The sequence below is a fragment of the Plecotus auritus genome (assembly GCF_963455305.1).
Source record: "Plecotus auritus genome assembly, chromosome: 10".
Classification (NCBI taxonomy): domain Eukaryota; kingdom Metazoa; phylum Chordata; class Mammalia; order Chiroptera; family Vespertilionidae; genus Plecotus; species Plecotus auritus.
In genome coordinates, this window is record NC_137785.1 from 15,155,704 (window position 1) to 15,180,238 (window position 24,535).

The 24,535-nt window shown below is 49.3% G+C and overlaps 1 protein-coding gene and 1 pseudogene across 3 annotated transcripts in view; both read right to left on the reverse strand.

Moving 5' to 3' along the window:
• Positions 1-284: 284 nt before the first annotated feature.
• Positions 285-24,535, reverse strand: part of RELB (RELB proto-oncogene, NF-kB subunit) — a 33,188-nt gene continuing 8,937 nt past the window's right edge. For both annotated transcript variants that reach the window (XM_080643823.1, XM_080643822.1), the window contains exons 4-11: positions 14,780-14,937; positions 13,191-13,282; positions 12,916-13,047; positions 10,178-10,282; positions 4,232-4,447; positions 2,858-2,926; positions 2,644-2,721; positions 285-1,047 (exon numbers count right to left, since the gene is read on the reverse strand). In XM_080643823.1, coding sequence (XP_080499949.1) covers positions 662-1,047; positions 2,644-2,721; positions 2,858-2,926; positions 4,232-4,447; positions 10,178-10,282; positions 12,916-13,047; positions 13,191-13,282; positions 14,780-14,937 — 1,236 coding nt within the window. In that variant the 3' untranslated portion in view covers positions 285-661. The remainder of the gene's footprint in view (positions 1,048-2,643; positions 2,722-2,857; positions 2,927-4,231; positions 4,448-10,177; positions 10,283-12,915; positions 13,048-13,190; positions 13,283-14,779; positions 14,938-24,535) is intronic.
• LOC308235702 (gem-associated protein 8-like) lies at positions 21,433-22,142 on the reverse strand (annotated as a pseudogene). The gene has a single exon. The product of its transcript is annotated as a gem-associated protein 8-like (transcript).

The following is a 24,535-nucleotide window of genomic DNA, read 5'->3' on the forward strand; positions in this document are numbered from 1 at the left end:
GTCCCAACCGTGTGGTGAAGGCGGGAGCGGGAGCGGTAGGGTGTGGGAACGGAAGATGGGGGGGGGAGAGGGAGGTGGGGAAGGAAGATGGGTTAGAGATGGGGGGAGAGGGGGAGGGCTGGGTGGAGGCGGGGAAAAGCGGGGAAATTGAGGACATCTGTAACGGTGTCAACAATAAAAAGTAAATACATAAAACAAAAAAGAATAAAAACTGAATGGGCAGATAAACATCACAAGAATAGACTGAGGAAGAACTAATAATAACAAAAAAAGAGACAAGACGCCTAAGGCTCAAAACTCATCTTTATTGGAAAGACAACAGCCTGTCCTCTATCTTCATGGGAGGGCTGGAATACCGTCCTCCGTATGTACACTCGTCAGAATCATCCAGGAGAAGGTGTCCCCAACTGTGGGGACTAAGTGCATGGGAACAAAGTCCCTTTCCTCTCTGGACTCGGTTTTCTCATTTGTAAAATGGGCTCAGGGGAAACCCGGTGCTGCAGAGCTTCTCACCAATGCTGACAACGTCCGATTCAGAGGATGAGGCGGGGAGACCTAACCAAGGGTGGCCCAAGAGGGGGTACTGCCCATCCTGGCTGGGTTCCCATGGCCCCTCCCACCTCCCTCCCCACCCAGTGCCTCTCCTCTGGCACTGAGGTGGTTACGTGGCCTCAGGCCCAGGGGACAGGAGGCCACCCCCAAAGCCCACCTCACGGTACTGATTGGGGAACATGTTGCTGCCCACAAGGCTGGCAGTGCCCCCATCCCCAGGGACTGGAGCCTGGTATGAGTCCAGTGTCATTGGCTCAGGGCCCGATGGCTCCCCGACGGTGGCCCCTGCAACCCCATTGCCTGAGACTGCACTGGCAAGTGGCGGAGCAGGGGGCAGCATGTCCAGCATGGTGAAGAGTGCAGGGTTCGTGGTTTCATAGGGAAAGCCATCGTCCAGGAGGTCCGACCCACCAGGGGGCTCCAGGCCAGGGAGGGACACAGTGCTGGGGAAGAAGTCTGAATCAGGCAGCAGGGCTGACGGTGGGAGGAACGGGCCTGCAGGGATGAGAAGAGAGAGAAGGAAGCGTGGTGGCTTTAGAGTCAACTTCTGGCCAGGCTCTAACTTCAATGGCCAGTCCCAGGCGAAATGTGTGATCAGTGTGGCCTGTTTTAATCCCAAGGAGAACCAGGGTTGAAACAATACTGCAATGCTGGGGAGTTTTCCCTAAGAATGAGGAAGGAGAATGGGTTCAACAGCGCCCGCCCCCCTCCAAATATAAAGACAATCAAAAAAGTGAAATATCCACACCCTGGGAGAAGTCGCCAGTCCCCAAACTGGAAGGTAAAATGACAAGTGTCGTTATAGGAGAGCCTGTTTTTGAGACAAGACACACTTCACCAGCGAAGTCTGATTATGCTTATCTCAGAAAGAAACAGGGCTGCTGGGATTTTATTTCCCAGCATCCCTTGCAGCTCGATATGGGCCCTGCCTATGTTCTGCTGGCTGGAATGTGGGCATGATGGCTGGAGCTGCAACAGACATTTGGACCATGACATGGAAACTGAGTTGAAAAAGGCAGAAGCTTGGAATTATGGTGACCATGCAGCCACCACACCATCCCTGGACCACCTACCTTTGGACTGTGTTTATGTGAAAGGACAAATAAATCCTGTCCTATTGAAACCTCTGTTGTGTTGGGTTTTGCTGTGAATACAATTAAACATGATCATAACAAATGAGGGTGAAGAGGCTGGGCATTAGTTACCAGCTGCAGTGGGGTGGGAGGGACAACAAATGGTACTTGCAATACCCAGGGTGGGACTGGCTGAAATGTCCAGGCTGGGCTGACTGAGTGGTTGGTGGCTGGCTGGAAGCTGGGCGCCCTGGGACAGCGGGGTGTCAGGGACAGAGCTAGTGGTTAGCAGGTGGGAGGTCTCTGATGGCAGCCAGATAGGACTATAGTTCATGGGAACTGGAGACTGGCATGTGAGTTGAGATGAAGGCAGGGGGAGAAGAGGCCAGAGGGTGGTCAGGCTAGACGGTCTCTGAACTTGAGGTTGGCTGGCTCTGACAGCCATCCCCAGTTATCCACCTCCTTCTCCCTGCTACCTGTTTCACACCCATCATCACTAATCTATACTGATGTTCAGACGCCCTGCTTCACCACGGATTAACTGTGTGACCTTGGACGGAAGACTTTTCCTCTCTGAGCTTCAGTGTTTTTCACCAGTAAAATGGGGGCTGGGGAGAATGATAGCAGCCACCTTGCAGGGCGATGGTGCAGATTAAATGAGAAAAGACACACAAAGCTCTTATGCGCCTGTCATATAGTGTCTGTAAAATACATATATTAAGTTTTAAAAGGCCAATGAGATAGGTGTGTGGTGAGACTTTCCAGGCACGCCTCTGAGGCTCTGAGAGGTGGAGCAACTTGGTGAAGGTCACACAGCAAGTAGATGGTCCAGTGGAGATCAGAGCCTCGGGACTGCGTCCAGAATGGCTATTCTTCCCACTTTATGCTGCTGGCTAAGTGGGGTGTCACTGGCCTTGTGGGAGTTTTGGGGGGACCAGAAGCCAGAAAAGCAGGGCTGCAGCTCACCCTCAGCCCACCCCAGGAGGGGGGGCGGGGCTGGCACAGAGCTGGGACCCACCTGAGCCATGGCTGGGCAGGAACTGGTCCAGGAAGGCTGGCTTTTTCCTCCGTCGCTTGCTCTCGATGCCATGGGGGTCTGCGGGAAGGCAGAGGTGAGGACCCCTGGACCAACAGCCCCTCCTCCCCAGCCTGCAGCAGGGCAGGACAGTGGGGCCAGTCATCCCCTCCCAGGGACCTGGAGATGGATGTGGGAAGGGGCAAAGGGGACATACCAGAACTGTTTAGCTCCCCAAGGACATCAGGCATTCCCCGTTTCCGCTTCTTGTCCACGCCGTAGCTGTCTGTTCAGGAGATATCAGGGACATACAGAGTAATCCATCAATAAGAACAATTAAGAATTAATTTTAGAGACCATTTAGGACGTTGTTGAGCTGTTCTAGTTCTGGACCAACCCATACAAATAGACGTCCATATCTTAATCAGAATAAAACACAAATCCACTTCTAACCAAGCTGGTCTTTGTTGTTCCTGGAACACCCCAGGCACTATCCTGCCTCAGGGCCTTTGCACTTGCTATTCTAGCTCCTTAAAACACTCTTCCTCACCCTGGCCAGTGTTGCTCAGTGGTTAGAGGGTCAGCCCAAGCACCCAAGGGTCGCGGGTTTGATTCCCGGTCAAGGGCACGTACCTAGGTTGGAAGTTCTATCCCCTGCCTGATCCCTGGCGCATGCAAAAGGCTACCAATTGATGTGTCTCATCTCTCTCTCTCTCTCTCCTCCCTCCCTCCCTCCCTTCCACTCTCTCTAAAAAAAAAATCAATGGAAGAACTATCCTTGGATGAGGATTAAGAAAACAAAGCAACACTCTTCCTCAACTCTCACACCTTCCCTGGAAAATTACTTATTCATCCTCCCATCTTCAGCTCAGCTATCCTCTCCTCCAGGAAGCCCTCCTTGGCCCCTAAGTCTGGGTCAGGTACCCCCTCCGGGCAATCTGAGTCCCCTGAGCAATTCCTTCCCAGTCCTGCCCACTCTGGTTGTCACTGTGTGAATGGGTCTGCCCTCCATAGGTCTGAGAATTATGAGGGTAGGACTGGGGCTATTTGGTCACCTCTGTGTCCTCAGCACAGGGCCAGGCATGAGCAGCGTGATGAGGAGAGCAATGATTAAATCCTCCCCCAAGCCCTAGCCGGTTTGGCTCAGTGGATAGAGCATTCGCCTGTGGACTGAAGGGTCCCAGGTTCGAGTACGGTCAAGGGCACATGCCCAGGTTGTGGGCTCAATCCCCAGTGGGGGGTGTGCAGGAGGCAGCTAATTAATGATTCTCTATCATCATTGATGTTTCTATCTCTCCCTTACTCACCCTTCCTCTCTGAAATCAATAAAAAAAATATTTTTAAAAAATCCTCCCCCAAATGCCATGAGGTGGGTACTATTATTATCTCCATTTTGCACAGAAGAAGAGTGAGACGCTGAGAGGCCAAGGTCACACAGCCAGTAAGGGGCAGAACTGGGATTCAAACCCGTCTGTCCAGCTCTGAGCCTGCATTCTACTTCTGCCTCTTCCCCTTTCCCTCTGAGTTGCCCCAAGCAAGGCCAAAGGCCTGGTCTCTGAGGGGGTGGGTTGCCCAGAGTTGCTGTGGTTACCGTGGTCCCGAGGCAGGTATGTGAAGGGCAGAGGCTCGCTGCAGACCCCGTCGGTGAGCCGCTGCAGGAAGACATTGACTGTCACAGGTTCGACGATCTCCAGGTCCTCGTAGGGCGGAGTCTTGAACACGATGGCAATCTGGCGGTGCACGTCGGCCTGGGAGAAGTCAGCCCGGCCTTCCCAGGAGGCACTGCTGAACACCACTGATATATCCTCTGTGGACAGTCAGGACATCAGCTGAGCAAGTACACTGGCCCACTGGGCCCCCAACTCCCGCAGTCTCCCCCAAATCAATATTAATATGCCTAAGAACAAAACTAATCATTGTGGTAACCTTCTGTTGAGCACCTACAGTGTGACACACTGACAGTCGCTACCAAGTATGATATAGTATCTCATTTAAACCTTTTAACAACCCGAAAGGCAGCTAGAATTAACATTCCCACTGGGTCAGGGGTCCCCAAGACCACCGTCAGATTCAGCGATTCACGAAGGGGACTCGCAGGACTCAGCATATAGTCTGTATTCACGGCTGTGATGTGTTACAGCAAAGAGATACCATCGCCCTCGGGAAAGGGTAAGCGTGCCTGGAGCGAGTCCGGAGGAAACCAGGCTCAAGCTCCCAAGCGTCCTCTCCCGGTGGAGTCACACCGGACATGGCAATCCCCCATGCCCATCAACAGATGAATGGATAAATAAATGTGGTAGATCCATACAATGCAAAAAGTAAGAACAGACACGAAATGCTGTCTATCAGGGACGCTCCTGAGAGACTCAGAGCCCGGGGTTTTCACTGGGGGCCGGCCACCTAAGCACCCTGTGCCTGGCACACACCGAAAGCCCAGGCTCCCTGAGGGAAAGCGGGTGCTCTGCACAAACCACGTTGCTCATACCAACAGAGCAGGCACCGTGAGCCGCTCTTACCCTCAGGGATGGGAGGGCACTCTCAAAACACAAGTGCCCAGAAGCCAGCCGAGGGCCGACCTTGTAAGCAGGCCTTTCAAAGGATAACGGTCTCAGATCTGCTATGTTCACTCTTTCCCACACACCCACTTAAAATTTATTTTATTTTAATCTTTGTTTATTGATTTTTGAGTGAAATGAAGGGGGAGAGAGAGACAGTAATTTGTTGTCCCGCTTATTTATGCATTCACTGGTTGATTCTTGTATGTGCTCTGACTGGGGATTGAACCCACCACCTTGGCATATCGGGATGACGCTCTAACCAAGTGAGTTACTCAGCCAGGAAGACACACCTACTTTAACGATGGAGAAACTGAGGCTTGGAGGGGTTAAGAAACTTGCCCAAGGGCACACAGCCAGTAGGGAATAGTCAGGATTCAGTATGCTACTCTGCCTGCTATTCTTTTTCTTGTCTTATTGCATTGCCTCTCTCGTCACACTACCACCACATACTGAGGCTTTCCACCTGTCAGGCACACACACACTTTGCCTCTAACTCACAGAAACCCTATGAAGAAGGGAGCCCATTGCACAGAGGAGGAAGCCAGGGCACAGAGAGGCGAAGTCACTTGTCCAAGGATACACAGCCCACGTGGTAGAGCCACGATGGGAACCCAGGCAGGTAGAGCTCCTCACCAGCAGCTCTGCTATGGTTTGGGGAAGTTGTCTGGCATTTCTAGGACTAGCTTCCTCTCTTAACAGAGGAAAAACCATAGTACCTACCTCATGAGGTTCTAAGATGATTAAACAAACCACTCAATGTAAGGGGCTTAGATGAAGGGTTAGTATATAACAGGTGCTCAGTCCATGTTAAGTATGAGTGATCCTATTAGCATTGTGCAAAGTACTAACTCCAGGCCTGGTACAAAGAAAATCCTCAGTAAATGCTAACTCTTTTTTTTTTTTTTTTAATATATTTTTATTGATTTCAGAGAGGAAGGGAGAGGGAGAGAAAGATAGAAACATCAATGATGAGAGAGAATCACTGATTGGCTGCTTCCTGCACACCCCCCCACTGGGGATCGAGCCCGCAGCCCAAGCATGTGCCCTCAACTGGTATCGAACCTGGGACCCTTCAGTCCGCAGGCCGATGCTCTATCCACTGAGCCAAACCGGCTAGGGCCGTGGTCGTCAAACTGTGGCTCGCGAGCCACATGCGGCTCTTTGGCCCCTTGAGTGTGGCCCTTCCACAAAATACCACGGCCTGGGCGAGTCTATTTTGAAGAAGTGGCATTAGAAGAAGTTTAAGTTTAAAAAATGTGGCTCTCAAAAGAAATTTCAATCGTTGTACTGTTGATATTTGGCTCTGTTGACTAATGAGTTTGCCGACCACTGGGCTAGGGCAATGCTAACTCTTTACAGCGCACCGGTTGGGCAGTTGGAATCCCTCATCATCCTACCAGTGACTCATTTTAGGGATGAGGAAATGGAGGCTCAGGTGGGGGAGGCACCTCCCTGAGATCGGCCAGTGAGTAAATGATGGAACAGGACGCATACCTGTCTCTAATTATTCACCCATACCTGGAATGTTTCCCTGCCCCTGTCCCAACTTCCAGGCCACTAACAATCTCCTTGGCTTTCCTCAGATCTCAGTTCAAATGCCACCTCCTCCGGGAAGCCTTCCCAGATGCCTAGACTATGTCTGGTCTTCTTGTTGTTCAGCCTCAGCACTTTGTCTTCTTCCCTCTCAGCATGATGCACATGGGCCATTTGTATTTCTTTCCCTTCTCCCCACTGAACCGAGAGCCCTGTGAGGACCGGGCCTGGGCCTGTGTCTGCCATCGCTGTCCCAGCACTGCCCAGCACGGGGCCCACCGCAGAGGAGCCACCCAATAACCATCTGCTCAGTCATTCAAAATTTCCTAGGACTCTCCCACTTCTGGGTATATATCCAAAGAACTGAAGACAAAAACTTGTACACGAATATTCGCAGCAGCACTGTTCAGAATGGCCAAAAGGTGGAAACAACCCAAATGCCCATCAACAGATGAATGGATAAATAAATGTGGTAGATCCATACAATGCAATATTATTTGGCCATAAAGCGAAATGAAGCACAGACACATTAAAACAGGGATAAACCTTGAAAACATTATGCCACGTGAAGGAAGCCACACGTACAAGCTCACGTATTATAGAATTCCATTGATGTGAACAGGCAAATCCGTAGAGAGAAAACAGATTTGTGGTTGCCAGGGCCTGGAGGAGGAGGGAATAGGGAGTGACTGCTAATGGGTATGGGGGTTCTTTCTTTGTGTGTGTGTGTGTGTGTGTGTGTGTGTGTGTGTGTGTGTAGAATGTGGATAGGGTTTCCTTCTGAGGTATGAAATTGTTCTGGAACTAGATAGTGGTGGTGGCACAACCTTGTGAATATATTAAATGCCACTGAACTGTATATTTAAAACACTTTAAAAATTTTTAAGTGAACCTTGTAGCCAAAAAAAAAAAAAGTAAAACAAGTTTTTCCTGGTGACCTCATGACCTCATGTGTGCTTGGCCCTGGCCTGGGAGGTTCTGGGGACACAGTTGCTCACTAAGACAGTGCCAGGTCCTGCCCACTTGACGCAGTGGGGAAGACAGACATTCACTATATAATCCCACAACCTGAGAAAGGATGGGGGACCTTGTGGCTGTGGCAGGCTCTCCCACTCTCCTCCCCTCTCGCTGCCCTCTTACCCCGTCGCCCAGCTGTTCTTCCAACAATCACACCTGTTTCTGCCTCAGGGCCTTGGCAGTGGCTGTTCCTTGTGCTGGAACACTCTTCCCCATGCGGCCACACAGACCCTTCATGGCTCCAAGGTCATCTCCCAAGAGAGGTCCTTCATGGCCCCCCTAGTAAAATTGTGCCCACCACCCCTCCAGCCATTCTCCTCCATCCCCTTTCTCAGCATCATTTTTCTCCAAATACTACCTTTTCACATCTCCCTGAATTGTTTTCAACTCTATTATTTTTCCTCCCAGAGGAAATGAACAGCAGTGTGCCTGGATTCAAATCCTGTCGCTACCTGCCTAGCTGTGTGACCTTTCGCCAGTTACTTCAACTTTTTGCAGCTCAGATTCCTCATCTGTAAATGGAGATTATAATAATAAGCTCTACCTCATAGAACTATTAGGCGATTAGACGATCTAATGAATGATGCATGCAAAGCGCTTACAGCAGAGCTTGGCATCCAGTCAGAGCAAGACAAGTCTCAGCCCTGCTTTGTTACTGTCGGCGGTGCTGTTATTTATAATAGGGTAACATGAGAGAAAATGCAAATGGTGCAGATGAGATACAGGGTGTCCCTCCAAAATGTACTTACACTTTAGCCCTAACCGGTTTGGCTCAGTGGATAGAGAGTCGGCCTGTGGACTGAAGGGTCCCAGGTTCGATTCTGGTCAAGGGCATGTACCTGGGTTGCGGGCACATCCCCAGTGGGGGGCGTGCAGGAGGCAGCTGATCGATGTCTCTCTCTCATCGATGTTTCTGACTCTCTATCCCTCTCTCTTCCTCTCTGTAAAAAATCAATAAAATATATATATTCAAAATGTATTTACACTTTAACAGCTGGTAGCTGCTCAGTTTTGAAAGTGAAATGTATTTCAATAAACACTGCCTTTATAATTATTCGACGTGTGTGTATACATTTTGGGGGGACACCCTATATATATACAATAAAAGGGAAGGCCCCCTCCTGCCGTCTCGCAGACAGGCAATCCTCGGTAGAGGTTTTTAAATTTTATTTTAGTTTTTAAAATATATTTTTATTTATTTCAGAGAGGAAGGGAGAGAGAGATAGAAACATCAATGATAAGAATCATTGATGGGCTGCCTCCGGCACGAATGTGCCCTTGACCGGAATCGAACCCAGGACCCTTCAGCCCACAGGCCAATGCTCTATCCACTGAGCCAAACCAGCCAGGGCTATTTTTTTTTTTTTTAGGGGTGTGTGAGTCAGGGGTCTCCAGGAACAGAGAAGGGACAGGATGTGTATGTGTGAGAGAAACAAAGACACAGGGACAGATACAGCAAGAGATGAGACAGAGAATCAGAGAGAGAAAGGGAGAAAAAGGGAAACAGGCAGAGGGACACAGAGAGACCGAGAGAAACAGTGACAGAGAGACAGACAGAAACAGAGTGGAGGGTCTCTGAAGAAACCTATTTGAAGAAGGGACATTTAAACAGACATGAGTGCCGAAACCGGTTTGGCTCAGTGGATAGAGCGTCAGCCTGCGGACTGAAGGGTCCCAGGTTCGATTCCGGTCAAGGGCATGTACCTGGGTTGCGGGCACATCCCCAGTAGGGGGTGTGCAGGAGGCGGCTGATCGATGTTTCTCTCTCATCGATGTTTCTAACTCTCTATCCCTCTCCCTTCCTCTCTGTAAAAAATCAATAAAATATATTTAAAAAAAAAAAAAAAAAACAGCCAAAACCGGTTTGGCTCAGTGGATAGAGCGTCGGCCTGCGGACTGAAAGGTCCCAGGTTCGATTCCGGTCAAGGGCATGTAACTTGGTTGCGGGCACATCCCCAGTAGGAGGTGTGCAAGAGGCAGCTGATCGATGTTTCTCTCTCATCGATGTTTCTGACTATCTATCACTCTTCCTTTCTCTCTATAAAAAAATCAATAAAATATATTTAAAAAAAAAAAAAAAAACAGACATGAGTGACATGGCGAGATGCTCCTCCCATCCTCTGTTGTCCTCTGTTTTCTTCAGCCAGAGCCCTTATCACAACCATCATAAAGCATTTATTTGTGCAACTCCACGATTTTTGTATCAGCCTCCCAGACAGTGAGCTGGTGGTGGCGAGGTCTGCACGGCCCTCCTTCTCTGTACGGGAATGAGTGAGTGACTCGGGAAGTGAATGAACCAATCAGCTGTGTCTGATTCCAAAACCAGAGTTCTGGATCCTTCCGTCCCACAGCTGGTGCTCCAGCTCCTCCTGGGCTACCCCACAAGCCGCCAGACCCCCTGGGCCTGCTGGCTGCCCCAGGCCCCTCACCTTTCTGCACCTTGTCACACAACAGGTAGAGCTCCTCACCACCTGTGCACTGCCCGCTCTCCTTGTTGATCCGGCAGATGCGTAGCTCGGACGTGTTTGTGGATTCTGGGAAGGAGCATGAGGAAGAGGTACATGAGAAAAAACAGGAATTCAGTCACGAAATCCTTACCAGGTACCCCGTGGTGCCCACCCTGGGCTGGGGAGAGGTGGGAGATAGAGGATCCAGGGCACCTGTCCTCCTGGAACCCATGGTCGGGGTGGAAAAAGAAGCCGCTCAGACAAGAGGGGGTTAATGGACAATCACAAGTTCTCCATGCTGAGGTCGGGTGAGTGTCTGGCTAAAGGAGAGACCCTCAGAATTTAGGGAGAGTTGGCAGGGTCAGGCATCAGAGCCAATTCTTAGATGAGGGTTAATGTCCTGAAACCTGTAGTGGACACCTGTTGTTTTACCTCTACCAGTCCTGGTCCTTCTTCTGCTAACTGCCCCCCAATTTTCTTTGGAGGGACCACCCCACATCTCAGTCATGGGGGTTGGGTAAGGCTGAGTCTACTCCCAAGCTCAGCAGTGAGCATGTGCCCCAGACCTGGCCAATCAGAACATCACCTCCTCCTGACCACAGCTGATTGGTCAGAGAGGACACATGACCAACCTCAGGCCAATGAGAGACAGCCCTGAGACTTTGAGCAAAACTATTGGGGGAGGGGGAGAGGTGCCAACCTGGTAGGATGTAAGCCTAGGGCTGCACACAATTATTCTTGCCCCCAGGTGGGACGGCATTGCCAAGAATGACTCTAACATGGAGGAAGCATAGCTAGAGAGGACACAGACCCCTAATGACATCTCTGAGGACCTGGATGCAGCCAGACCTGAAGCACTGTGTTACCTCTAGATTTTTTTTAGTTAATGGAACAAATTCTTTTTTTTTTTTTCTCTTTCGGCCCATTTGAGTTGGGATTCTATCACTTGCATCCATAAAAGCCCTGATTGAAGTAATAGCCTTCCCCATTTTAATGCTTATGGCAGTCACTGTAAGCTGGCTAAAACCTAGCAGCCATTCCCAACCCCCTCTTCCATGCCTGTACCCCTCTATATAGGATGAAAACCTAAATACTTTCTTTCCCAGACTCCCTTGAAACCATGGGACCAAGTCTGGCCAATGGGACATAAGCAGAAGTCTAAGTTGGGTGGTGAACACACAATACAATATACAGACGATGTATTATAGAATTGCATCCCTGAAGCCTGTATAATTTTTATTAGCCAATGTCATCTCAATAAAGTCAATTAAAAAAGGGGAGGGGGAAACCTGGCTGATGTGACTCAGTGGTTGAGCACTGACCCATGAACCAAGAGGTCACTGGTTAGATTCCCGGTCAGGGCACATGCCCAGGTTGCAGGCTGGATCCCCAGGTAGGGGGAGTGCAGGAGGCAGCCTATGATGTTTCTCTTTCATCGATGTTTTGCTCTATCCCTCTCACTTCTCTCTCTAAAAATCAATAAAAACATTTTTTTTTTAAAGATGTCAACCGGGGGGTGGGGTTTCTGGGAAATATATTATTTTCTCTATCAAAGACAGAAATATTATTATTCATGCTGCCTCTTCCCTAGGATAGCCTAGGACAGTTGTACAGGCTGTACATTCTACAACACTAGGAGGTCCCGCTTCCATAGGCCACATAGGAAACACTGAGCCTTGGAACTGTCAGTGGACAGCTTGCTCGCCATACAGGGTGACACTGCCCACCACGCCTCGAATACAGACATGATGGCTGGAGCTGGAGCAGCCAGCTCATGACCACGAGGGGAAAGCAAAGAGAATCACAGAGCTGCTGAACCAGCTCCCCGATGCTGCTGAGCAGCTGAATCCACAGGACCAGACTTCATAACTGAGACATATACACATAAAGAACTCCCACCCTAGCCCTAGCTGGTTTGGCTCAGTGGATAGAGCATCAGCCTGCGGACTGAAGGGTCCCAGGTTCGATTCCAGTCAGGGGCACATGCCCGATTGCAGGCTCAATCCCCAGTGGGGGCGTGCAGGAAGCAGCCAATCAATGATTCTCTCTCATCATTGATGTTTCTATTCCTCTCTCCCTTCCTCTCTGAAATCAATAAAAATATATATATTTTTTAAAAAGAACTTGCCCTAACTGGTTTGGCTCAGTGGATAGAGCATCGGCCTGTGGACTGAAAGGTCCCAGGTTCGATTCCGGTCAAGGGCATGTACCTTGGTTGCAGGCACATCCCCAGTAGGAGGTGTGCAGAAGGCAGCTGAATCAGTGTCTCTCTCATCGATGTTTCTAACTCTCTATCCCTCTCCCTTCCTCTCTGTAAAAAATCAATAAAATTTATTTAAAAAAAAAAATAAAAAATAAATAAAAATAGAAAAAAAAGAACTCTCACCCTAGCCAGTTTTGCTCAGTGGTTAGCGTGTCAGCCTGAGGACTGAAGGGTCTTAGGTTGGATTCCAGTCAAAGGCACGTACCTCGGTTGCAGGCTCTATCCCCAGCACTATTTGGGGCATGTGCAGGAGGCAACCAATCCATGTGTCTCTCTCTGTCTCTCCCCATCCCTTCCACTCTCTAAAAATCAATGGAAAAATATATCCTCAGTGAAGATTAACGAACAAAAGAAAGAAAGGAAGGAAGGACTCCACGTTGGTTCGTGCCTTTGTATGTGGGGCTTTTTGGAACCTGCAGCCAAACACAGTCCTATGGCCACAGCACCCTCGACTCACTCTTGTCATAGACGGGCTCAGAGAGCACGGGCTCCATCTGGCGCATCTGCCCCTGCTGGTCCCTGTAAGAGGCCTGGAAGCAGATCCTCACGACGTTCATGTCCACCTCCTGATGGTTCTTCAGGGACCCAGCTGTGAGAGAGACGTGGGAAAGCTGAGGGTGGGGGTCGACAGCCTGGTCGGGGATGGGTGAGAGAGAAGGACTGGAGGAGATGGTGGGGCCCAGAGAAGGCAAAGGGAGGGGAGTGGGCAGAGGGGTGGGGGTCTGGGCTCACCATTATACGGGTCGATGCCCAGCTGGATTTTCCGCTCTATGGCAGCCTCGATCTCCTTCTTCCTTACACACTGGATGCCCAGGTTGTTAAAGCTGCGTTGGGGGCAGGTGGGAAGGGAGGTCATCACCAGGGGGGCAGGTGTAGCTCTAACCCCCAGGAGGACTCCAGCAGATGCTCCCTGCCTTGGGGCGCACAGTCTCAGAGGCTGAGGCACCCTGGGCCCAGCGGTCCCAGCTTTGAAGGGGCCTGGGGTTCAAATCCTCCAGGGGTATCAACACTGGCCAACCTCATTGATAAGAAAACTCAAATGAAACACCAGCGCAATGCCAATTTTTACGAACTCATCCAAACAGCAACGATCAAAGCATGTGCTAGTACCCTCTGCCGGTGAGGTGGTGGAGAAGCAGCCCCTCTCGCCCCTGCTGTGGGGCTGGAACGTGCTCCAGCAATTACACATTGGAGGACGATCTGGCTGTATTCATTCATTCCTCAAATATTTTCTGAGCACCTACCGTGTGCCAGGCATGTGCTACGCACCGGGGGATATAGCAGGGAACAAGAGAGGCAAAATCGCTGCTCTTACTAAATGTATAGATCACTGAGAGTATACATGTACCCACCTGGAGCCGGCAATTTCATTTCTAGGGATTTATTCCAGAGAAGAAATGATCTATACATCAAGCAATTCACTGCAACCCAGTTTATCATAGAAGCACAAGGGACTGAAACCATTGTAGGTGCCCATTAATAAAGGACTTGCTAGGCCGGTGTGGCTCAGTGGTTGAGCGTCAGCATATGAACCAAGAGGTCACAGTTCGATTCCCGGTCAGGGCACATGCCTGGGTTGTGGGCTCTATCCCCAGCTGGGGAGCATGCAGGAGGCAGCCGATCAATGATTCTCTCTCGTCACTGATGTTTCTATCTTCCTCCCTCTCCCTTCCTCTCTGATATCAATACTATATATTGATATCAAGTCACGGTGTGCAGCCACACATTGGAATATTATGCAGCCAGTAAAAAAGATAGGGCAGCTCTAAATGTTCTGAAAGGCACGATCTCCAAGATGTACTGGAACACAAAAATGAGGTTCAAGTGTCTGCTATTGTTTATAAGGAGAGAAAAGATATACCTACGCAGAGCATATTTTTAATTGCCTCCAGGAAGGGACACTAGTGTCTGGAAGACCAAAGAAGGAAGGAAATTCATTTTTCACTGCACACTCTTTCTGACCCTTTTAATTTTTTATTAAAAACATATAAATTATAAAGTGAAAGAACGGGCCTGCAGATAAGTCAGGTCTGGGTCAGATCCCAGCTCTGCCATTGGCTCTCTGTAGCCCTGCAACCTCTCAGAGCCTCAGTTTCCTCCTCTACAATACGGAGATAAATAGAAGGATGTGAACGTGTGGGGCAGGGCGCCAGGCCTGAGGCGATCCCTCCACTGCCACAGGCCTCAGTCCCCTCAGCTAGGAGATGCAATCGGGAGAGTCTGGCTTAGCGGGGCCTGGCCCTGAGGTCTCCCTGGGTGATTCTTAGCCCCTCAGAATCTCCACGACCAAGAGCGAAGGGTCTGGGGTCAGGGTTGGGTACCTGTGCCGGGGGCTGACGTGAGGCCGGAGCCGCACCCTGCAGACGCCGTCGGTGCAGTCTTTCCCCACGAGGCTGTGGGGGTGCACTCGGTGAGGCCAGTCCTTCCACACCAGGCATGCGGTCACCTCCACCTCCCGCAGCCCTCCACAGTCCCGGAGCTGCAGGAAGACAGGTGCTCTTTGGGGGGTCCCGTCGTAGATGGCTGCATCTATCCAAACTCCCTGGGGACTCCCTGGGTAGGTCCCCACCCCCTCCCCCTAGAGCGATGGACGGGTGTTTGCTTAAGACCCCTCTGAGATCCTCAACCTGAGACCTCCAGCTGGTGCCCGGAGGGCCTTGTGACATATCCGCTGCCCCAGGTGTGCTTCCTTTGGCCGCTCAGACTTCTAAAAACTGGATGCCTACCGGGGCTCTACGGACTGCCCGCAGACAACAGCCTTGTGACGAGGACAGAAAGGCACCTTTACAGTGTCCACCACCTTAACCGGGTGATCAAGGTCAGCATCACCGATCCTGGGCCCAGGTGACGCAGGCATGCCCAATGGCCGGGAAGGACACACCATCACGGCTGTGACAGCCCCTCCAGAAGGGCATCACCGGAATCTAATTGTGAGGACGCACCAGGCAAACCCAATTGCAGGTCACCAGGTAAAAAATACCAGTGTCATGAAAGATGATAAAAAGATGGGTGTTGCCCTAGCTGGTGTTGCTCAGTGGTTAGAGTGCCGGCCCACACACTGAAGGGTCGTGGTTCGATTCCTGGTCAAGGACAGGTACCTGGGTTGCAGGTTCCATTTCAGGGCATGTGCGGGAGGCAACCAGTCAATGTCTCTCTCCCTCCCTTTCTCCATTCCACTGTCTCTAAAAAATTAATGGAAAAAATATCCTTGGGTGAGGATTAACAACAATAAAAAGATGGGAGTCATATTTTGGATTAAAGGAAAACAAACGCGTATTTTGAGCTGGCTGGTAGTTCCAGAGTGTGTACATAAGTAACTAATAAACAAAATGGGTTCAGAGGCATGGAATCATGGCACAGACTGCTGGATCTCAAGGGGAAGGGGAGGGGCAGGGAGAAATTAACCAAATAACTTAAATGCATATATGCATAGGTGGGACAGGAACTGGTGGAAGGGGCAATGGAGGAAAAATGGGGGACATCTATAATACTCTCAACAATAAAGATAAATAAGTAAAAATTTATCAAGCTGTATACTTAAGAGTTGATCTTAACAAATATGTGAAGATAAAATATGATAATATATAAGTTTATTATATTAAACTTAATATTAACTTCATATTCAAGGTTAATTTGACTAAGTTAATTGTTAATTTGATATTTAAAATTACACTTAAATTTTTAATTATTAAATTAACATTTTAAGATAAAATACAACTTGAAATATAACTCAATTTTTTAAAAAGGAGAGAGACTAGCCCAGCCGATGTGGCTCAGTGGTTGAGCACCGACCTATGAACCAGGAAGTCATGGTTCGATTCCCAGTCTGGGTACATGCCTGGGTCATGGGCTCCATTCCCAGCAGGGGGTGTGCAGGAGGCAGCTCAATCCACACTGGGGATCGAGCCCGCAACCTGGGCATGTGCCCTGACCGGGAATGGAACCAGTGACCTCCTAGTTCAGTGGTCGGCAAACTGCGACTCGCGAGCCACATGTGGCTCTTTGGCCCCTTGAGTGTGGCTCTTCCACAAAATACCACGGCCTGGGCGAGTCTATTTTGAAGAAGTGGCGTTACAAGAAGTTTAAGTTTAAAAAATTTGGCTCTCAAAAGCAATTTCAATCGTTGTACTGTTGATATTTGGCTCAGTTGACTAATGAGTTTGCCGACCACTGGGCTAGTTCATGGGTCGATGCTCAACCACTGAACCACGCCGGCTGAGCCAGATTCTCTTTTTAAAAAGTAAGTTTTGGCCAATGGGCCGAATTTCTGCTCAGCAGCCAAAGGCGGCAGTGGATAAAAAGCTACTCCTTTACTCCTGATGGTGTGGCTCAGTTGGTTGAACTCCCTCCTGCCCACCAAGACATCAACCATTTGATTCCTGGTCAGGGCACATGCCCGGGTTGCATGCTCAATCCCCACTTGGAGGCGTGCAGGAGGCAACCAATTGATGTTTCTCATCGATTTTTCTCTCTCTCTCCCTAAAAAAATACATTAAAAAAAAACATATAAAAACCAAAAAAAAACAAACCCTTTAAACCATGGGCCCAGACCGATGAGGCTTTGTTAGGTTACTTGCTAGGCCCTGGTCTGAACTACTAAAGCTGGTGCCTGTAAAATACAATAAAACTGCCTAGCTGACTTGCTCAGTGGTTGAGTGTCGACCTATGAACCAGGAGGTCACGGCTTGATCCCCAATGGGGGCTGTGCAGGAGGCAGCGATTAGTGATTTTTTTCTCATCATTGATGTTTCTTTTTTTTAATTTTTAAAAAATATGTTTTTATTGATTTCAGAGAGGATGGGAGAGGGAGGGAGAGATAGAAACACCAATGGTGAGAGAGAATCATTGATTGGCTGCCTCCTGAACGCCCCTCCTGGGGATCAAGCCCACAACCTGGGCATGTGCCCTTGACTGGAATTGAACCTGGGACCCTTCAGTCTGAAGGCTGACTCTCTATCCACTGAGCCAAACCATCTAGGGCCATCATTGATGTTTCTATCTCTCTCTCCCTCTCCCTTCCTCGCTGAAATCAAAAAAAAAAAAAAAAAAAAAAAAACAATAAACCGGTATGGTTCAGTGGGATAATACTGCCCTCTAAAGGACATTTGAGATATTGGGTGATTTTGGTTGACACTGATGGGCACCCTCAGCAGGCAGTAGACAGGGCCAGAGATGCTACACAGCCTACAAACCGAGGGCAGTCCCACACAAGTCCTGCAAGACTTCTGATCCTCCCACCACCATTTCATGTCAGTGAAAAACCTGTTTAAAATCACCAGATCCCAGCCCTAGCCAGTGTGGTTCAGTGGATAGAGCATCAGCCTGTGGACTGAAGGGTGTCAGGTTTGAATCCGGCCAAGGGCATATATTCCCAGGTTGCAGGCTCTATTCCCAGTAGGGGGCGTGCAGGAGGCAGCTGATCAATGACTCTCTCTCATCACTGATGTTTCTATCTCTCTCTCCCTCTCCCTTCCTCTCTGAAATCAATAAAAATATATCTTTTTATAAAATCATCAGAGCCCAGCCGAAACCGGTTTGGCTCAGTGGATAGAGCGTCGGCCTGCGGACTGAAGGGTCCCGGGTTCGGTTCCGGTCAAGGGCATGTACCTTGGTTGCGGGCACATCCCCAGTGGGGGGTGTGCAGGAGGCAGCTGATCGATGTTTCTCTCTCATCGATGTTTCTGACTATCTATCCCTCTCCCTTCCTCTCTGTAAAAAATCAATAAAATATATTTAAAAAAAAAAATCATCAGAGCCCAGAACCTAGTACTGTATTTTCCCCTTAATTTTAAAATACACTGAATTGTTTTAAGTCACCGAGTCTGCCAGGCTGGTTCAGGCTGCATTCGTGGCCACTGCATTAATGAGGTCAAAAGCAACTGCCACCTTCATTACGCTTCCCTGGGACTGTGCCCGAGAATTTACATACTGAAATAAAATGTGCTGACATATGCTCCACTAGTTTCCTTTTATTTCTCCTTCTTTCTAAGGTTAGGGCATTATGGATTCTGGGCATGATTATGAGTAGAGGTAAGTAATATTATTAATACATTTCATTGAGTCAGATAGGATTAAAACCATTCATTTAACCAGCTTCCTGCTACAATGTTAGGAGATTCTGAAGAGATCAGGGTTGGTCTCAGGATTCAGGAAGACTGCAGGGCTGAAAGCTGTTCATCTTTGAGATGTCACACAAGATTGTGGGTAAGGCATGAGGCCTTGGAGTGAGTCAGACCTGGTACCAAACAGGCTCTACCACTGGCCGAGTGCACGCTAAACTCTCTGGCCTTACTGTCCTTAACTGTAAGATGGGTATCATTAAGTACCTGGCACACAGGAGCACTTAGTACATGCCAGTAATTACTAGAGTAAAAGTGCTGTGTGCCCCTGAGCAAGTAACTGACCGTCTCGGAGCCTCAGTTTCCTCTTCTGAAAAATGGGGACAAAAATAATCCTAAATCCAGAGTCAGAAACAGTTGGGCATTTACTGTTCTAACTCTCTGAAATCAAAACCAACACCGAGCCCAAATAATTGCCCGGAAAGACTTAGAAATAAGAAGCAGAGAAAACACAGCCTACAAGTAGCATCCCACAGATAACTCATCATTACGAAGGGAAAGCTGCACCTTTACAAAGGAGAGATCTGGCAGTCTCGACCTGTGATGGGCTGAATTGTGTCCCCCTGGATTCATATTTAAATCCCCACCCCCACTCCCTCAGAATGTGACTATATTTGGAGACAGAGTGTTTAAAGAGTTAAGTTAAAGAGCCATTAGGGTAGGCCCTGATCCAATTTGCCTGGTCTCCTTATAAGAAGAGGTCATTTGCCTGGCCAGGTGGCTCAGTAGGTTGGAGCATCATCACCAAAAGGTGGCGGGTTCAGTTCTCAGTCAGGGCACATACTAAGGTCGGGGTGCATGCAGGAGGCAACTGATTGATATTTCTCTCTCACATCAATGTTTCTCCTTTTCTCTCTCTCTGCCTTCTCTAAAATCAATAAAAACATATCCTCAGGTGAGGATTTTAAAAATAATCTACACCAGTGTTTGGCAAACTGCGGCTCATGAGCCACATGCAGCTCTTTGGCCCCTTGAGTGTGGCTCTTCCACAAAATACCACGGCCTGGGCGAGTCTATTTTGAAGAAGTGGCATTAGAAGAAGTTTAAAAAATTTGGCTCTCAAAAGAAATTTCAATCGTTGTACTGTTGATATTTGGCTCTGTTGACTAATGAGTTTGCCGACCACCAATCTACACTAATAAAAGAGAAACATACAAATTGACCGTACCTTTGCAACGCCCACCAGCCAATCAGGAGTGAGTATGAAAATTAACACAACAAAGATGGCGGGTTAATTTGCATATGCAGGCACCGAGCAGCCGGGGGCGGGGCGGGACGCTTGCATCATTGCCATGGTGACGACACAGGCGTTCCACACCGCCCCAGCCACTCCAGGCCTCTGAGCAGCGTGGGAAGGGGGAAAGGCAGCTCCGACGGGAGTGAAGGTGGTGCCGGCAGCCAGGGGAAGGAAGGCCTGTTCTTGCACGAATCTTTGTGCATCGGGCCTCTAGTAATAATAATAAAAGAAGAGGCCATTTGAACACACAAAGAGACACCAGACAAGTGTGACACCGAGAAAGACCATTTGAGAACACAGTCAGCGGGGCTGTCTACAAGCCAAGGAGAGAGGCCTCAGAGGAAACCAACCTGGCCAACACCTCCGTCTTCGACTTGCAGCCTCCAGAACCGTGAGAAATAAATTTATGTTGTTCAAGCCACCCGTCTGTGGCATTTTGTTATGGCCGCCTGAGCAGACTCATGCATCACCTTAACCACAGGATCCGTCTCAGCATCGCTGAATTGGGACAAACTGCCACCCCATGTCCTTTGATGGGAGACACCGAGATAGACACCGAGCTGTGGTATTCCCTCCAAGACAAATAACCTGATGTAATCTGAGGACAGCCAACAAACCCAGAATGTGGGACACTGAACAGAACATCTGTCCTGTCCTCCACAAAGGGCCACATCCCGAAACACAAAGACACACTGAGGCCAAAAGACACCTGCCTTAGTCCAATCATGCTTAACAAAGTGCCATGAACCGGGTGGCTGATAAACAATAGATTTTTCTCACAGTTCTGGAGACTGGAAGTCCAAGGTCAAGGTGCCAACATGGTCAAGACCCTTTCCAGACTGCAGACTGCCGAGACTTCTCGCTGTCTTCCTCACATGGTACAAGGGGAAAGCGAGCTCTCTGGGGCCTCTTTTCTTTCTTTTTTTAAAAAGATGCATTTAAAATTTTTTTTCTATTTACTGAGTTTAGAGAGAGAGGAAAGGAGGGAAGGCGAAAGGAAAAGGAGAGAGAGAGAAAGAAATTTTGATTTGCTGTTCCACTCATTCATGCATTCAGTGGATTCTTATATGTACCCTGACCAGGGATCGAACCCACAACCTTGGTGCATCGGGATGACACTCTAGTCAACTGAGCTACCCGATCAGGGCTGGGGCCTCTTTTCTTCTTCTTCTTCTTTTTTTTTTTTTGCATATGAAATGATCATTTTATGTCAAAAGAAAAATCTTGCAAGCAGGCAACAGTATACATCCTGCTGCTTAAAAAAGGCTGCTATATTACACTAGAGGCCCGATGCACAAATTTGTGTAAGGGGCTCGGCCCTAGCAGCCCCTTGCAGCTTGAGCCAGCTCTTACAGCCCCAGCTTCGTCTGGAAGGTCGTTCAGCCATTCGGTCTAATTAGCATATTAGCTCTAAATTATATAAGATTATCCTCCTCCCTCCCAGCCCCTCCCCTCACCCCCCCCACCCCCCCGCCACGTAACAGGCCCACTGGCACTTTGGTGAACATGCTGATTTCTCAGGACAAAGTCCCCTTTCCCTGAGAAAAATGCACATAAGCAGATGAAGGAGCAAATCCCAGTGGAAAGGGGTGATGGCTGGGGGCCCAGGGCCCAAGACTCAGAACTTCAGCAGAATGACCGGCCAGTACTTGGGCCGCTTTCGGTCAAAGTGCTTGTTAAAGTTCAGCTGCACGGTGGCCTCCATGGCCTGGATCTTGGCGGCGCTGTCCCCATACAAGCGCTTTATCTGGGCCTGGCGCCTCTCGCTGGGGCTCTCGGAGGGGGGCTCCATGGAGCGGCGCGTCTTGTAATACAGGTCGTGGTCGGAGTTCACATAGTCCTCCAGGCGCTGCGCGTCCAGCTGCTGCTGCCGCAGCCGCCGCTCCTCCCTGTGCCTCTCGGTCTCTGCAAAGTACTGGCGGAGCTCCTCGGTGATCTCCATGTTGCTCAGGTCACACTCCACCTCATCATCTGAGTCGGCCTCCGCCTCCTCTTCTGTGGTCCAAGACAGGTCTTCGCTCGTGCTTTCAGGAGGACGCTGCCCAGACCTTGGAGAATGTGAATAACCACAGTGGGAGTCCTGGAGGACAAGTGATGGTCATAGAAGGACTGAGGGGATCTACCTTTGTTAGCATAAAAGCCCTGGGGAAGACCTCCTGGAGTGAAGTACCAGGGGGAACTGAAATAAGACTCCCCGGCCTTCCGATAGGCATTCTGGCGGCTTCGCATCCAAGCCATTGCTTGATAATAATGTTGCCAGTATCTTGCATATACTGGATGACGAGACCAAGGCGTAGTAGTTTCCGATGATGTCGTCTTTGCTGCCATCTCTGATTGTGGAAGTCCAAATGGGCACGGGCACTCGGGCTCCTAGCTTGCAGATCCTGGGCGGTGGGATGCCTGGGGCCTCTTTTCTAATCACCCCAAAGGGCTCTACTCTCATGACTTAATCACCCCAAAGGCTCCCACCTCCTAATACCATCACCTTGGAGGTTAGGATTGCAACATGTGAATTTGGGGGACACTAATATTCAGACCTTAGCAAGACCTGATAAATGCAGCATGTGATCCCAGACTGGTTATGAAATAAGCAAACAACAAAACAAGAGCGATACAAAATGTTTTGGGGCCTGGCCGGGGAGCTCTATTGGTCAGAGCGTCGTCCTGATACGCCTAGGTTTCGGGTTAGATATCTGGTCAGGGCACGTACAAGAAACAACCACTAAAAGCAGAAATAAGTGGAACTACAAATCGATGTTTCTCTCTCTCTCTTTCCCTTTCTGTTTCTCTCAAAAATCAATACATTTTTTAAAATGCATAAATGTCCACATAAAGAGAGAGAAACACAAAACAAATGTAAAAGGCGATGGGTGTTCATTGCACTGTTCTTATCTATTTTATGTAGGTTTAACATTTTTCAAAAGAAAAAGTTGAGACAGAGTTGAAAAGAATCCCCTATCAAATTAAATAAACAGACAAAATGCTTAAAGATAAACACGGGGCTATGATTGCCCATCAGCGCACCACATTTACCTCCTTCCTGAAAATCCAGTGACTGGGAATATATGTTTCAAAGGAAATCATTCTCTTAACCAGAATGTCTGGCTGACTGCAGGCTGCTTTAGGCCATGATGGCTGGAGACAAATCAAATAACTACAGCCATCTAGCTGTGTAGGGGGGCAGCATGCCAGTGCCAGACCATCTCCCTGGCGTCCTCACAGCGTCCAACGCGCAGGAGCTTTATCTCTATTTCACAGATGAGGAAACCGAGGCCCAGAAAAGCCCTGGGCTTGTCCCAATTCACAGAGCTGGTAAGTGGCAGAGGCAGAACTCAAATCCAAGTCTTTTTGACCCTAAAAATCCCAAACTTGTGGGGAAGGACAAGGCTGCTCTGCTAGTCACCCAAGTAAACCCACGAATACAAATCCCACTGAGGGAGAGGCAGAGGCAGAGAGGCAGGAGACCTCACCCCAGGGAGCTCCGGCCCTGAGATGGGCTGTGGCCTCAAGGGTGAGTAGGGTGTGACCAGGCTGCAGGAGGAAAGCACTCCAGGTAGAAGGAACAGCATGTGCGAAGGCCTGGTGCTGGACGGTGGTGAGTGAGGAGGGGATGGGTGGAAATGGGCCAGACAATGAGGTCTTGGAGGCCCAGGAAGGGGCTTGGGCTTCTTTAGGTGCGCACTGGGGAGGCGGGGAGGGTTGTGAGCCGGGGAGAGGAGCAGATGTGCAATTTAACAGGACTCTTCTGGCGGCCTTGTGCGGGGTGGGGTGGGGGGTTTGGAGGAGCCTGACAGCTGGTGACTGGGAAGGAAGCTGGAGGTCAGGGAGAAGCTGGGCGGGGGGAACGGTTAGTACCCGATGGAGGTTCAGTAAACAGTTGGGCAAAGATCCCGAAGCACATGAAGGCTCCGTATTGGGAAAGCGCAAGGAACCAGGCCTCAGACATCACTGGGAAAACAGTCATGGATACAATCCCCAGGGAGGACAAGTGGGCAAAATCCATCAAATTATTGTGACCAGCAATTCCACTTCAAGAAGTTATGTGAGTGACACAAATGAAGGAAACAGTAGGTGAACCGTGTCGTTTTCTACAGCCCTGCTTATAAAAAACAGCAGGAGACTGGAAGTAACGTAACTGCCCACCAATAAGTCACTGCACAAGAAATTACCACACCCCCACACTACGGACCCCATGGAAAAGAGCAGAGGGCAGCTTATACATGCTAGTGTGAGCTGAGCTCCAAGATATATCCTTTTTTTTCTCACCTGAAGGTATGTTTATTGATTTTTAGAGAGAGAGGAAGGGGGAGGGGAGAGGGAGAGAGAAAGAGAGAAAGAGAGAGAGAGAGAGAAACATCGATGTGAGAGGGGAACACCAATTGTTTGCCTCCCACACAGGCCCCGACCAGGGATCAAACACACAATGAGGTATGTTCCCTGACCAGGAAATTGAACCCACAACCTTTTGCTGTACAGGATGATGCTCCAACCAACCAAGCTACCTGGACAGGGCCAAGATACATTCTTAAGTTAAAAAAAGCACAGCACAGAACATATACTATACAGATGCTCCTCGACTTACGAACTTACAATGAGGCTACGTCCCGATAAACGTCCCAGTGTAGGGTGAAAATATCAGGTTGAAAATGCATTTAATGCACATACAGAACATCATAGCTTAGCCCGGCCTACCTTAAATGTGCTCAGAACACTTACATTAG